We start from the raw sequence: 15,945 nt of genomic DNA, 5'->3' as shown, positions 1-15,945 counted from the left end.
CTTTTAAAATCATAATCATAATATTGAACTCTAAGTCTAAATCATAATCATATTTTTGATATTCGATTGTAATCCCATAGGATTAGGAAGGAAGAATCTTACATTTGAAAAATAATCAACAAAGTAGGATGAAAAACTACAATTTTAGTGAGCTTCTAAAAAGAGATAAAACATAGTATGCCAAATATAAGTATAAATATTAATTATAGCTCTTAAAAATATAAAATCTATACGATCTTATATATGTATTTGAATCTTAGACCATATACACATATGATTTCATATGCATGGGCAAACACTATTACATTGAACTAAAAATATTGTCAATGCAAATTTTATAAGTTAAAAGAGAAAACACAATATATTATCTTGTTCATTTTAATTTCCAAGGACATTATAAGGCGAGTTTTCTCAGAGATATTCCAATCCGATTGATACTAAACTCAAAGAGTCTAGCTCACAATAATTCAATTCTCAAAGACACGTTGAGTGAGTTGTCTTAGAGACATATTATTAAATGCTATCAATTTAGAGACTTTAACTCCCTATCATTGATCAATTTTCAAATATATTTTGAAGTGAACTATCTCTGAAGTCTACTCATCTAATTGATACTAAATATATATCAACTTATTAGATATTAAATATATATTGCTTACAATCATTCATAACAAATTTTATCACTTGAATCAAACTCATGTGGCATTTAAGTTCAATCCATTACAACTGATTCTAGTTTCCAATGACACAAAATTAAATTCAATCTAAAAAATTTACAAGAAGAATGTCCATATTACTATATCAACATCAGGTACGACGAACTTACAACTCAATTATATAAATCAAATTATAATGAAATAAAGAAATGATTGAGCCTATTTCATGTTATAATTTCTATCAGTTCTAGTCACATCAATATATATTGATTATCATTTAACGAATTTAAATTTGAGACATTGATACAAATTTTATAATTTTTATTTTAAATTCAGAATTATTTAATTTTACTAAAAATCATAAAAAATATTTGTCATGAATGAATATTTGTCTAGTGATAAAGACTTAAGACGTTGTTTAAAAATCTTAGATTCCAATCTTTATAAAAAGTAATATTGGTTTTTTTTATATTATTAAATTAGAATTGTTTTAAAAAATTAGAAATTAAAAATTAATTTAGCATTTAAATACTAAAATTTAAAAAATGAAATCCAACTTGACAGTCCACTCACGATTTAAAAATATAAAAAAATATATTTAAAAAAAACTAATATAATTCGATTAAATTATATAAACAATTAAATATTTTTTTTGTGAAGGACTAATTTGAATTGTGTAATTTTTGTGAGAGACAATAATGATTCTTCAATTTTAATAAAAATAACATTAAGAATCTCTACAATTTGCCTTAGATACTATAATGACAATACCCCATACATTCAAATATTACTATAATTATAATACCTCATACATTCAAATATTACTATAATGAAAATACCTCATACATTCAAATATTAAAAAAAACATTACTAGTCCAATTTAAAATTATATTCCAATATAGGTCAACATAAAAAAAGTTAATGAACTACTCAAATCATGTGTTTTAAATAGAGATTTGCAAAAGATGCTGAAGCTTTGCAAAAGAATAGATGGTGACGTTGGCTCTCCATCAGCACAGCAAGACAAACCGTCTTCGACACGTGCTTGGAACTGTTTCAGGCGACGGTCAAATGGCGGTGCCGGTCTCAGACACGTGTGACCTTTCTATTATTATTCCCAAAACAAAGTTCGTATTTTTCAATTTTTACTAAGTCCAAATGTTTGAATCGTTGACTACTACACTTTTTGTCTTCTCTTCAACCACTTGCTTCATATCATACCTCCACGTTAATGTTAAGCTTTCATTTTCTTTTATCTTCAACGTGATATACACATTAAAGTTTCTTAAATATATGCATGTATAATTTTAACCTAACCCATTTTTGTAACAAAAAAAAGAAAAAGACTATATTCATGAATAAATTGAAAAAATATGTATGTTAGAAAAATAAAATGGAAAATAACTAAATTAAAAAATAATAAATTGCACACAAACTATAACATTCTGTTTAATATATATATATATATATATATATATATATATATATATATATATATATATATATATATATATATATATATATATATATATATATATATATATATATATATATATATATATATATATATATATATATATATATATATTATAATAACAAAATACTCACAAATATAACTGAACTTATAAATTAATAAAATTAAATGTCGAAAAATTTCATGCAACTGAATCTCGATTTTGATTATACTAAAGTTATTGATTGAATTTATTTTGCATCAATGGTAATATTTAATCTAAATGAAATAAACATCACAACCAAACGAAAAACCAAACTCATAACATATCAAAACAACAAATAAACGTGGGAATAGTCCAGACCGACCTACAGGAGCGTATAACCTAGCCTACTTAAGGTTAGGTCAGGCCAGATCTATTTAATAAAAAGATCATGCTTAAACTTTTTTAAAAGCCTATTTTATTAAATAAATTAGGTTTAGGCAATTAAAAAAGCCTATGAAACCTTATAGGACTACCTATATTTTCATATACATTAAAAATATGTTAAATAAGTTGGTTCATGTATGCATATATATTAGACAAAAATCCTAAGGGCCCGCCTGTTTTGCCTTTTTTTAAAAATGATTTTTATAGTGTTACAAAATTTTGTGTAAAAAAATTTTATTATGAAACTTTTTATAAAAGCTTCAAATGAAATTTTGGTTTGAATAGTTATTCTTAAAATGTGATTTTAGGTATTTCATCTATTTATGAGGAAAAAATTTGGATATCAAAATTTTAAAAAATCACTTAATTTTGAAGCTATTTCAAATAGATTTTCATAAAAATCATTTTTGAAATACAACTTTCTGAAAAAATTGAGATTTTGACTAAGTTTTGGTCTTAATAATGTATGTTTATGTTATAGGATGTCAAAATGAGTGTTTCATTTTAGAAAAAACGAATATAAAAAACTTGTAATATTTTGAAAAACAGTTTTGAAAAATCTATTTTCAAAAATATAAAGAAAAAATCCATTTTTTTAAAGCCGAAACAAACGGGCCCTAAATAGACTAGTGTGTATATATATATATATATATATATATATATATATATATATATATATATATATATATATATATATATATATATATATATATATATATATATATATATATATATATATATATATATATGGGACGACTCAAGTGAGAACACTTGGTTATTATGAGAAATGAGAACAATGAATCACGATCATTAAATTTTGATTTGTAGATTTTAATGGACTGGATTTATTTCTCTTTCTATGTTGATTTAAAATAAATATTATGGATCATAGAAAGAGAAATAAATCCAGTCCATTAGAATCAACAAATCAAAATTTAATGGTCGTGATTCATTGTTCTCATTTCTCACAATAACCAAGTGTTCTCACTTGAGTCGTCCCCTATATATATATATATATATATATATATATATATATATATATATATATATATATATATATATATATATATATATATATATATATATATATATATTAAAACAAAGGCTAAATAGGTCGGCTTATATATGTATATAGGCCGACCTATAAGGCTTTTTAAGTAATATAGATTACTTGAAAATTTTAATGAGATACAGACTTTTAACTAGGCTTTGAGGTCAGGCCAGAATTTTAAAAAGGCCTAGTCAATCCAAAAAACTGAACCTATGATAGATCGAAGGTCAGACTTAAATCTCTAAATGTTCAGTTTTAGAGATGGTGACTGGGCAGGGTGCTTGGACACTAGAATATCAACCTCCGGTTATTTCTTCTTCATTGGTTCATCATCGATTTCTTGGTGATCCAAGAAATAACAAACAGTTTCTAGAAGTTCTTTAGAGGTTGAGTATCGAGCATTGTCTTTTGCTAGCAGTGAATTACAATGACTTTTTTATTTGATTCAAGATTTATGAGTGCAATGTAGAAAACCACATATGCTCTACTATGACAATCAAAGCGCAATACACATTGTTGCAAATCCAATTTTTCATGAACGCTCAAAACACGTAGAAATTGATTGTCACTTGTAAGAGAGAAGATATTACAAGGCTTATTCAAACTTCTTTCTGTCAAGTCTCTGGCCAAATTGCAAAATTTTTTTACTAAGCCTTTGTAACCTAAGAGCTTTCACTCCTTCATATCCAAGATTAACATGTATGATATTTACCATGCTAAGCTTGAGGAATGATGTTAAAGTACATAAAAACATATAACTTGCACTACAAGTTAACGACTAAATTTTTCAAGCTTTTCTTTCAATTTCAGCATGATGATGAGAAATTTCATGAACATGTTCCTCTCAACTGTAATATTCATTATTGTATGTCATTTTTTATATGAATTTACTGTAAAATAAATATAAATTATTGATACCCATTAAAACTCAGATATAGTAAAGAATTTATAAAATAAATATTGCATTAATAAAGGAAATACAATCAATAAAGAAAATATTATATTAATTTATAACTAACTTTTATATCTCTAATAGTACACATTTTAGTGATAATAAGAAAATATTACTTGGACAGATGCTGCAGAAGAAAAATAGCATCTACCGAAAAAAGAATATTAGCTCAAACTCAAACCCATCAATTGTGTTCCCCATGAAGAATTATTGGAAAAATGTGAGACTAGGTAAAAAACAATGCATAATAGAGTCAACCATACTTTATTTGACTTAGTATTTTGTTAATTCAACCCCAAGATTTTAACTTTTTTTTTTACTCAAAATTATTGGTTTCATGCTCTATGATGTTTTGGGCAAACCAAGAGAACACAATAACGTTTTCTTTTTTTCTATTTTGGTTTTTCTTGAAAGAATCAATTTTTAGAAGACTCCAATTTGGACTGAATCGCCAATAACTTTTTTTAAAGAAATTTGATCAATTTAATTTCTTGTCAACTTTTTGTGTTTCAAAAGGTTAAATCAAGATTCTCCCAGATATTAATTAAGATTACACCAAAGTAGTACATTTTAAAAAATTAATATATCAAAAAGTAACTATAGTACTTGTATATAAACCTAATACATATAGTAAAACACCATATTTTGTCTTGTAAAGAATTCTTATATCATATTTTAAGTAGCTCATGATTTAATATAAATTTGGTGATGAAAAATACTATTAGTAGCTAGTATCTTTTTCTTGTTATAATTAGCTTATATAATATTAGTATTTTATATTTTAAAATTTGTCGCGATTAAACTGTAATTAAATATTACTACGGCTTTACTAGGGTTTTAAAATTGTGACTAAATATATAATTTCTATTTATTTAAATACATTTAAATTTATATATAATCTGAAAAAATTTAAGATGACTCCTAATAAATAAATAAAAATGGATGTATTTATAGGTCATGCTAGAAGGGCAAAGTGACATTAATCTCCCTATCTCCTTAACTAATATTGATTAGTCTCCTTAATGGAAGTAAGATGGTCCAAAAATGTTTCCAAATGAGAAAGCATGCACTTTCTACTCTTTTGATTGGAGGTTATTTTGTCAACCTACTTTTTAAAAGTGACCATAGCAATTCTCTGTTCAAACCCAAAGACTTTCTTATTTTTTCTTTTTCTTTTTTATTTTATTCTTATATATAACAATAACTTGATGAGATAAGTCTCAACCAAACCTCACTAGTACACACTCATTCTCTCTTTTTTTCTTCTTCTTCTCTCCTTTCTCTTTCTTCTCCTTCTTCTTCTTCTTCATGTCTGATGAACCTAGACAACCCTACTTCCAAAACTTCATGCTAGATCATCAGACAACAGATCAAGATCAAGGATCTAACAACATGTACTGTGAAAAACAGTTATCTACCTTTCCTAATTTATATGACTCTTCATCTTCACAACCTAATTGCTTTGATCCATCATCTTTTAACATGAGTTTCACAGAATGTTTACAAGGAGGTAACATGGATCACTATAATTCACCACTTGCAAACTCTTTTGGAGTACTGTCTCCTTCTTCATCAGAGGTTTTTTCATCTGTTGATCAAGGAAATCAACAAAAACCAGAACTAGGTCCTGATCAAACCCTTGCTAACTCTTCTGTCTCTAACTCCTCATCTTCTGAAGCTGGTGTAGCAGAAGAAGATTCAGCAAAAAGAAAGAAAAATGGACAAGTTGTTAAAGAAGAACAAGGACAAGAAACCACTAAAAATGGGTAAGTTTTTGTTTTTCATCCTCTCCTTAACATGAAACCCTTGAATTTAGTTTCTGGTGCAACAACCATTACTAATTATATCTGTTTTTTTGGAATAATTTACAGGAACAACAAGATGGATAAGAAGAAAGGAGAGAAGAAACAGAAGGAACCAAGGTTTGCTTTCATGACAAAGAGTGAAGTTGATCAACTAGAAGATGGATATAGATGGAGAAAATATGGACAGAAAGCTGTTAAGAATAGTCCATACCCTAGGTAAACTATAAACCCTTTTTTTTTCCTTCTTTCTTTACATTCAATGGAAGAAGATAGATCCAAAGATTCCAAATCCAAACACTATTAACAAAGTCAATCAATAGTTTCACATAAAACTAAATCAACAATCACCTATATACTATAGTCCTATAGATCTGCTTGATGTAGATGTTAATAATAATATTAACATGTTATAGTTTCATTTTAATTTTGAAATATTCAAATCTATCATGTTCCTAAGAGAGACATTATATTAATTATTCCATGTAAAAACAAAAGAAAATGAAAGGAAAGTCAAATGGAAAACCATGTTCAAATTAACCAACCAACTCTTAGCTAGGATCTACTACTACTCTAGATCACATGAAAACAATGGATGTATATTTATATAATCTTTCGTATTAATTAATGATGAATGTTTTGATTACTATAATTAAGAATCAAAAAATGGAAAAAAAATTTCAGGAGCTATTATAGGTGTACAACACAGAAGTGTACAGTGAAAAAACGCGTAGAAAGATCATACGAAGACCCAACAACTGTGATAACAACATATGAAGGTCAGCATAATCATCCTGTCCCCACTTCTCTACGAGGCAATGCGGCTGCAATGTTCACACCTTCTTTGCTATCTGCACCTACCCCTTTTTCATATGGATCAAACTTCCCTCAAGATTTTCTTCTCCATATGCACCACCATCATAACAACACCACCTTCAATATCAGTTCTCAACCAAGTAGTACTAATTCTGCTTCTGTTGCTGGTTCTATTTACTCTCACAACAACAATGTTAGCAACTCTCTTCTTCATCAATATCAACAACAGCTTGTTCCTGATCAATATGGATTGCTTCAAGATATTGTCCCTTCCATGTTCCTCAATACAACCAACCATAACTGATCCATATATGTACTCTTTCTCTCTCTATCTCTCTCTATATCTCTATGGTCTTATAATTTATGATCTTTTTTTGTAAATATAGTTTAATTAGTATTATGAGTTATCATCATGACATCTTCTATATGGATGCTAAGTGAGAACTGTTTTTTTGTTATTTTAAGGAAGAATCACTGAGTACTTATTATGTATTAATCCTAGCTAGAGAGAGGCTATTAGAGAGCATGATGAACATGTTTTTTTATGCATATGTATATGCATGCAACTTGGTAGCCCATTTATTTGGGATTTTCATGCTATATATGTGCTCTATATAGTAGTAGTAAATTAGTAATACTGTGTAACAACATCATCATCAATGACATTATTGAGTTATGATATTAATTACTATTTATGTTAGTTAATTAGAGGAAGAAAATTATACAGCATTTTGTTTTCTTCTTATTGAAATGCTTATGTTCTTGACCCATTTTAGCCAAAAAAACCATCTCTAACATGTGACCTTCATTAGAACAGAAGAATTGGATAGTGTTTCTGAAAATACACTTAGTTTCCAAATAGTATACACACAATTTAGAGTGCAAAAGATACTTTAACTGTATGTCCGTAGATTACATTAACTGATATAGTTTTATTTTTGTGTCTATTAGTATTTCTAACGCTCATGAACTACTACTAGGGATGTTTTTCTTCTAAAGAAATAAACTTTATGTAAAAATATTTTGATTTTTTTTTTTATTGTTATTCTCTAAAATATCCGTTTACATCCAAAATTTTATTAATATTTTTTATAATAGAAATAGTTCTTAGACCCTTATTAATTTTACAAATTTTGTATTTTCATCTCTGTCTTACTCTTACTGATTTTTACAAAACTATATTGAACAATGTAATACCATTTTAGCAATCATAATAGATTTTTGTTATTTGAAATTATCTTTGTCGTCTTATTATTTATTCAAAAATAATATTTTTTGTGTGGTAGGAATGTTATTATTGTGAAATTAAAAGGTTAAATCACATTTAAAAATATTTAATGTGTGATGACAAACAACAATAAGATCTAAAATAAATGATGTTTATCAAAAAATAATTTTCAATGCAATAAATCATAATCTAATTTGGGAGAAGAAAATAAAACGAAGACAACAAAATAAATTATTTACACTATTACGATTAAGTGTTTTTACTTCAATTTAGTGAGCGAGATAACAAAGAAGAATGTGAAAAATGTACTACTTTTGCATATGTTGATCTTTCAACTTAAGGGAAAAATGACACTTCCATTCATAGAAGTAATCTTTTCTGTATTTTCAAAATTGGAAAACGAGTCACTTGTCCTCTTGATTGCTTTTATTTGAAGTGAAAAGATGAATATTCATCTCGATTGGGAGTTTCAATTGAGAAAAAATCCCATATTTCTTAGAAATATAAATTTTACATAATTTTTTTAACTTATATATTTTTTTTAAATAGAACTTATATACACATTTTTGTGAAACAAAACCTATATATATATATATATATATATATATATATATATATATATATATATATATATATATATATATATATATATATATATATATATATATATATATATATATATATATATATATATATATATATATATATATATATATATATATATATATATATATATATATATATATATATATATATATATATATATATATATATAAAAGTGGTTAACCAACAATAAAGAGAAATTTTTATTCTTGTAAATAAAAAAATTATAGGAAAGAATCTACTCAATGTGAACAGAGGTTATTTATATCTTTTTATGGGAATGATATATGATCGTTAAACATCTATAGTTTGAACAAAATTGAAATTAAGAGAACACTAATCTCCAAAACAACAACAATATAAACCTAGTTGGCTAGCTAACAACAACAACAATAACTTAACAACTAATATAAAAAGAAATTTACATGCATGTGAATAAAATGATTACCTTAATCCATAAATTAGCAATGCCTCTAGAGATAATATCTAACATATGTTTCATAACATAATATTTATACTCATATCAGTTTGGTTATTGTCGCTTCTATAAATAATTTATATAGAGTGATTAATATGCACAAATAATACATTTGCAAAAAATAAAAGAATGTCACAAATGATACCATTTACTTTTGAAAAAATAAATTTAAGTTTTTTATTTCTTAAACCATGACACATAAGATTTTATCTCTCCACAATTTTACATGTTGAAAAAAATTAAACATAAATAAAAATTATTCAAAAGTAAAGTGAACATTTTAGTATTACAAATAATATTTCATACACACTAATAATATTATTTTTGAATCAAGATGATTCCCCAACAAACATAGCATAATTGTGCTATTTTACTTGGGACAAATAATTATTAGTTGTCAATGACCACTGTTTGAATATCCGAAATAATTAAAAATGGGTAGAAAATTGAATATTAAATAAGAGAAAATACAAATTCATATATATTTACGAATTGATAAACGCTCCTAGGTAACAATATATTTTCTCTTGAATTAACATATTTTGTATGTATGTTTGGATATCATTTGATGCATGTTGGGCATATTGAATATTGAATGGGTCCAAAAAAAACCTTTTTTTGGAAATTTCTTTCTCCACAAATTTGATGGATGTACCTATATGTTAACACAAAAGTCAATTTTTAATGTGAGTCTTGACATTAAAAGTATTTGAGAATAATGAATATAAATTGAAATCACCATAAAAGATGTACTTAAGTGAATCATAATTGTAGTATGGTTATGTCAAGCCAATTAGTACCCCACATAAGATCTATAATACGACTTTTGTGAATTATATAAATTTGATCTGATTCATGTTGTAAGTGTATATCAAAAGTGTCTCACATATATTCTAACACGCTTGTCAATCTTTGCATTGGATTCTGGTTGAGGTATTTGTGATCTCAATCTTGTGTTGGAGGGGTGAACAACTATCTTTCGTGCTTGCACCACTCAAAAAATTCTCAGAAAGGTCTAATAGATTTAAATTTAACACAATACATAATTTTAAGAACACAAACAACAATTACACACAAGACATATTTTTAATCAAACAAGTAAAAAAGGCAGTTTCAAAATCAAACTTCTACTAACCTAACCACATCTCCTTTATCCTTCATGTATCATTTCCTCAATCCTCTCCTCTAGCTTCTCCCCCAACCCCTGGCCAACTAGATCTTCAATCTATTTCTAGCGCATTTCTTCATTCTTTGAAGATGATTCAAAAAATTAACCTCAGATTGACGCCGCATCCAATACCACATACATGTCCACCATACTCTTTTATTCCAACCGCTGCTACCAATATGTCATGGCATTGTTATGGAACAAAGGTACCAACATTGGTTTTTTTTTCATCCAATGAATCCTACAACACAAATAAAAGTTCATTACCAAAGTGGATTTACTACAATTAACAATGTTGAAAAAAGAATCTACTTACAATCTTCTCGGCAACCACGAGTGTAGTCTCTAATGTGAAATCATCTCATGGTCTTTGATGTGCTCTATTCCATTTCTCATAGCGTGATTGTGAAGATGGGATGAGATCAATACTTAGTGAAGAATCTCCAAACTCTTGTTCTATTTCTTATATTTTCTCTTTAATCATTGTCTCCTTTACTTTATCATATCATCCACGATGTGGATTGATTTTTTTTATCTAATTTTCATTCCTTTTTTACTCTTAGCCTGTAATTCATGAGTGTTGTGAGAATCCATAAACTTATTGTTTCTTCCATGAACCAAAAATGGATGCAGATGATAATTTGGATGTCTTGAACGATGGGGTTGATCTCCATTACGGATGTGCGAGATGAACCATCATGGTTAGCATTCTAACGCTCAAGTCAGCTCAAGATTCAAGATGAGTATATTGAGAAGGTGGAGATCAGAGTGTGTACCTTGCTTTTGGTGTCAACAAAATTTTATATCTTGGGTCGAGTTGAGTAGATTTGAGGCGAATTAGACCTTAGATATATGGGCCTTCGGCCGGCCCAAAACACTTATCCAAATGACATATACCAGAAAATAATGTAACATCCTATCATCCAAAAACAAATTTCTACTAGACGAAATATTTGTATTCTTATAGTGCCTTACTTCCAATTTCTGTTTCTTGTTATGGATTTCTTCTGCCGAGAACTGACACATAGACAAATAAGAGCAATGATAAGAGAAATTTTTGTTTATTAAGCCCTTCTCGTTCAATTTATGAGTTAGGGTGAAGTAAAACACCTTCACTGGAAATACTAAGAGCAATGCCTATTTGCAAATTGCAGTAAAGGGTCTTGACTAGGCCAAGATAGATTTCCCTAGTAAATTCCACAATTTAAATCATATGTCCTAATCACCCTAGGAATGAGAAAAAATCTTTCAAATTACACGCGCACAAATTGTGTGTGTGTGTGTGAGTGTGTGTGTGTGTGTGTGTGTATGTGTATGCGTGTATGTGCAAAGATTTCGTGTGGTAATCAATTACCATATGGGCTATGACAAAAAATTTACTCAAATTTGTGATTTTTCTGCACTTGTAATCGATTACCAGTATAGAGTAATCGATTACCAGTATAGAGTAATCGATTACCACCTTCTTGTTTTCTTTTTTGAAAATTTAGATTTTTGGCCCATTTACCTATATTTTTGTATACTCAAACATATGTTATATCACACACATATAGTAAGTCATAATAAATCATGTTTTTATGTAATACACATGGTTGAAAAGTAAGAAGTCTGTACAAGAATATTCATAAGAAAGAGAATATAAGTTATGTAAAAGATGTCATTTTTAATGAAGGTCAATGAAAAGATCTCCAAGCAAATCCGCAGCGTACCATGCATCGACTCAACTTCAGCAAGTCGCTCACCATCACCCTCAGTTTTGCGTAAGATCATGTTTTCCTTTTTCGATTCAATTTGTGTCTGAGAAGTTTAGGTTGAGTTTTTGTTTGTATGTGGTTCCGGAAGGGTGGATTGAAACGGAGAGGTTAAGTTAAGGTAGAAGAAGTTGAGGCGGAGAAGAGTAAAAAGAGGAAGAGAGTTTTGTTTGTTTTCTTGCAGTGAACAGGGGAAGTGAATTGACATAAGAACAAATGGAGTTTGTTGACTTGTTGCGTGTGAGAAGAGACGGGTGAGAGAATCATGAACAGAGGAAGGTTATCGAGTGTGTGTGTGTGCGCGTGTGTGTGAGAGAGAGGGGTTGAGATGGAGATAGATGGTCTCATTGTAGACTTTAGGGTTTAATTTATTCTTGGGCCAGACCTTACACGACCCAATCTGATTTCACTTGTTACACCCTATTTCAAATTCAGCGCACCCTCTCTCCTGGCATCTTCATTTTGATTTTGGACCTGCAAACCTAAATTTAGGCCCAATGGATTTTCTCAAGTTGCACCCCCCCCCCATTTACTTTTTTATAAGTGTCATACCCCAAAATTTGCCCATCTCGTTTCTCCTTTCAAAATTCAAAGCTCAAAGACACATTCTCCTAAACAATGGCTCAAGGGATTAGGGTTTTGATTTCTCTTAAGAAAACCAATGAATCAAAGGCTCCAATACATTCCATATGGCTTATGATGTTTCAAACTATCTCCATGACAAAATTCAGGCTTCAATTCCAAGGATTGACCAGTCAACTGCTCAGAAAGTCAATAGTCGACTAATTTGACCTAAAAGTCAACTATGGTCAAAGTACAGTCAAAACTCCTAATTTTTTATCAACATCCTTATTTTGAAGTACCATTCACCATTTGATCAAGGATTGATCATGGTTCATCAAGGAAAGATCAGAAATCAACAATTTCAAAAGTTTCTAAATTAGGGTTTTCATAGGAGAAAGTCAACTGAACTTTGACCAGCCATAACTCCCACATGGAACATCAGAAATTTCCCATCCAAAGCTCATTTTAAAGGAAATTGAATTCTCTACAATGTTGTCTCTCACATGCCAAGTCTAAAAATGCTTCATTTGAGAGATATGGATTAAAAGATTATAGGTCCTTTTTGAAAGTCAACCAAAAGCAGTTTTTTGTCAAAGCCAATATCATCAAGATAAATTCTTCAAATGAAAAAAAGCTTCCAAAGTGGATTGTAGAGGACCTCTTGAGGTTTCCAAAAAGTCCTAGAAATCTCATATATCTTAAAAATTGAGGGAGATATGCCTTGTCAAAGTTGGGCAATTTCCAGGGGAAAATGTGAAGGAAATATGGTCCAAATTGAGTTTTCTTGCAAATGGGCCCATCATTTGGATTATAAGCATGCCCATGATCTTAAAAGAGGATTTTAAATTCATTATTTTATTTTTATAATTTTTATTGATATTTGTTTGAATTTTTATTCATTCAAATATTAAATAAATTACTAAAATATGAAATAAAGGGATTAAAGCATAATTATAGGTTGAATCTTTCTAAAAGTCAAAAAAAATGAGCCATGGGATAAGGGAATCGCATAAAGCATGATTGAAAAATTGAATTGGTTGATTGGTGTTTAAAATAGAAAGTTTCAATATTTCTTCTTGAATCAATCAAATCTTAAATCTCTCAAAAGAAGGAGATTTGCTATATTTTTATTGACCTACTTCTTCCCTTATAAATACTTGGATCAGTTCAGAAACAAGAGGATTTGGCTGTCAAGGAAACCCCTATTCCAAGCTTCAAAAGTCGTGAAAACAAAGCTACATAGCAGACAAAATCCCAGGTTGATTGAAGGCGTTCCAAGCATCAAGGTCAAGTCTTTGACCTTCTCTGAAGCATTCTGGGTTACCACAAGTCATCAAGCACTTCCAGAATCGCACCATCATTGGTCACGGTTTGAGCAAATTTCTCAATTTCGATTTCCATCATACACATATTATCAATTGAGTTTGATCATATATTTGTGTTTATATTGATGTTTATAAACTTTCTGGATGGTTAATTTGATTTTGGTGATGAATTGAACGACTTACCATGGCTAGGGTTTCAACCTCACAAATTGGGAATCTGTTCTAGAAGCAATTTTTGACCGAATTAGGGGTTCCAATGAATTCGCAGGGGCGTTTAAAATCAATTGGGATTATTATTGCGTTTTGTTTGGTGATTTATTGCATGTTGGGATGATGAGAGTCTGTAGCAACACAACCAAACCGTGGCTGAAAGTACTGTTATTTTCCAGAAAAATCAATGAAGAAGATGGAGGGCCTGGGCGCGGGTTCCTTTTCATTTAAATTTCTCTGATTTGTTTCTTATTATAATATATTGGCCTCATATTTATATCTAATAGCCAGTGCAGTAGGAGTGGCAAGAGACGCGTGTGTGAAGTAAGGAAAATGGGTTCGACCTCTAGTTCCCACAAATATTTTTTATGAATAAGTTGCTTCATGATCTGGTGTGCAGCGTCCCTGGAGCCTCGTGGTGCATCCTTAGATCAGAGCCTTTGGATTCCAACAAGATCATATCCAACATCCACCAAGCTGATGGCTCACCATAGACCTTCATGACCTTGTCTCACAGAATAAAAAGCTGAGTCTTTTTCTAATTCTTTTTAATTTTAATTATATAAATACTTTCATTCTTTTTCTTATTTTCTTTTTTGTTCCCATTATAATTATTATTAGTTATAGTTTTTACTTTATCTTAATAAATTATTTTCATAACAAATTATAATTATTTATTTTATCGAAAGTTCGAGTTTTCACAATTTTATTCATAATTGTTTTATTATTATTTAAAATTCAATATTATTTTCAAATAAACCTTTTATCAATTAAATAATTAGGATTACATCCAATAATTATTTAGTTGATATATGGATTCGAACTCTCGATTTTTCTTCGTAACTTTGGTATTATTTCAATTAGTTTATTATTTTATTAATCAGGTCTAACTTGTGCCTTGATGAAGGTTTGCGAGGTTTGTCTTAGATCAGTCACACACTGAAAAGTTTTCTCTTCTCTTCTTTGCGCAAATTTTCAGGGTTATCATCAGGGTTCTTCCGACTACGCACCGTATCAAATCAAAAGCTAAGTCCCTGATTTTTGTTATTATTTTAAATATCATTTTATTTTGCCTCTTCTGATTAAATTAGGGTTTACTTTTCAAATATCAAAGAACAGGCCATACACTCACCCCTTTGTATTTGTTTTCTTTTTCCCCAATTCTCAGGGTTAGCCAACCGTCAAAGCTCGACTAGTCGGTAACCCTAAAACCCAACCTCATTTATTTTTCTTTCTTTAATTATTACTTGAGTCAGATCTATTATTCTTCTTTTCCCCATCCCCATAATATTTTTGTGTCTGCTCCGAGGTTGTATTGTTTGGCCTTGAAGGCACTTAAACCTGTCATTATATTATTGTGTGGCTAGTAATTCTAGGGAGTGACAACCATGAATTGAATTAGAATCACCTAATTACAAGATAATATAATTGAATTTGATCACGTGATTGTTGCACCCA

General features: G+C 28.9%; 1 protein-coding gene across 1 annotated transcript; it reads left to right on the top strand.

Annotated features, from left to right (window-relative positions):
• The first annotated feature begins 5,748 nt into the window (after nucleotides 1-5,748).
• LOC131607704 (WRKY transcription factor 28-like) lies at nucleotides 5,749-7,573 on the top strand. The gene is made up of 3 exons (XM_058879675.1): nucleotides 5,749-6,308; nucleotides 6,414-6,563; nucleotides 7,029-7,573. The coding sequence occupies exons 1-3, from the start codon at nucleotides 5,851-5,853 to the stop codon at nucleotides 7,462-7,464; spliced, it is 1,044 nt and encodes a 347-aa protein (XP_058735658.1). The 5' UTR covers nucleotides 5,749-5,850; the 3' UTR covers nucleotides 7,465-7,573.
• Nucleotides 7,574-15,945: the final 8,372 nt, after the last annotated feature.

The sequence above is a fragment of the Vicia villosa genome, linkage group LG5, assembly GCF_029867415.1.
Source record: "Vicia villosa cultivar HV-30 ecotype Madison, WI linkage group LG5, Vvil1.0, whole genome shotgun sequence".
Taxonomy (NCBI): Eukaryota; Viridiplantae; Streptophyta; class Magnoliopsida; order Fabales; family Fabaceae; genus Vicia; species Vicia villosa.
Note: the sequence above shows the minus strand (reverse complement) of the source record. Positions and strands in the feature narration are given on the sequence as shown.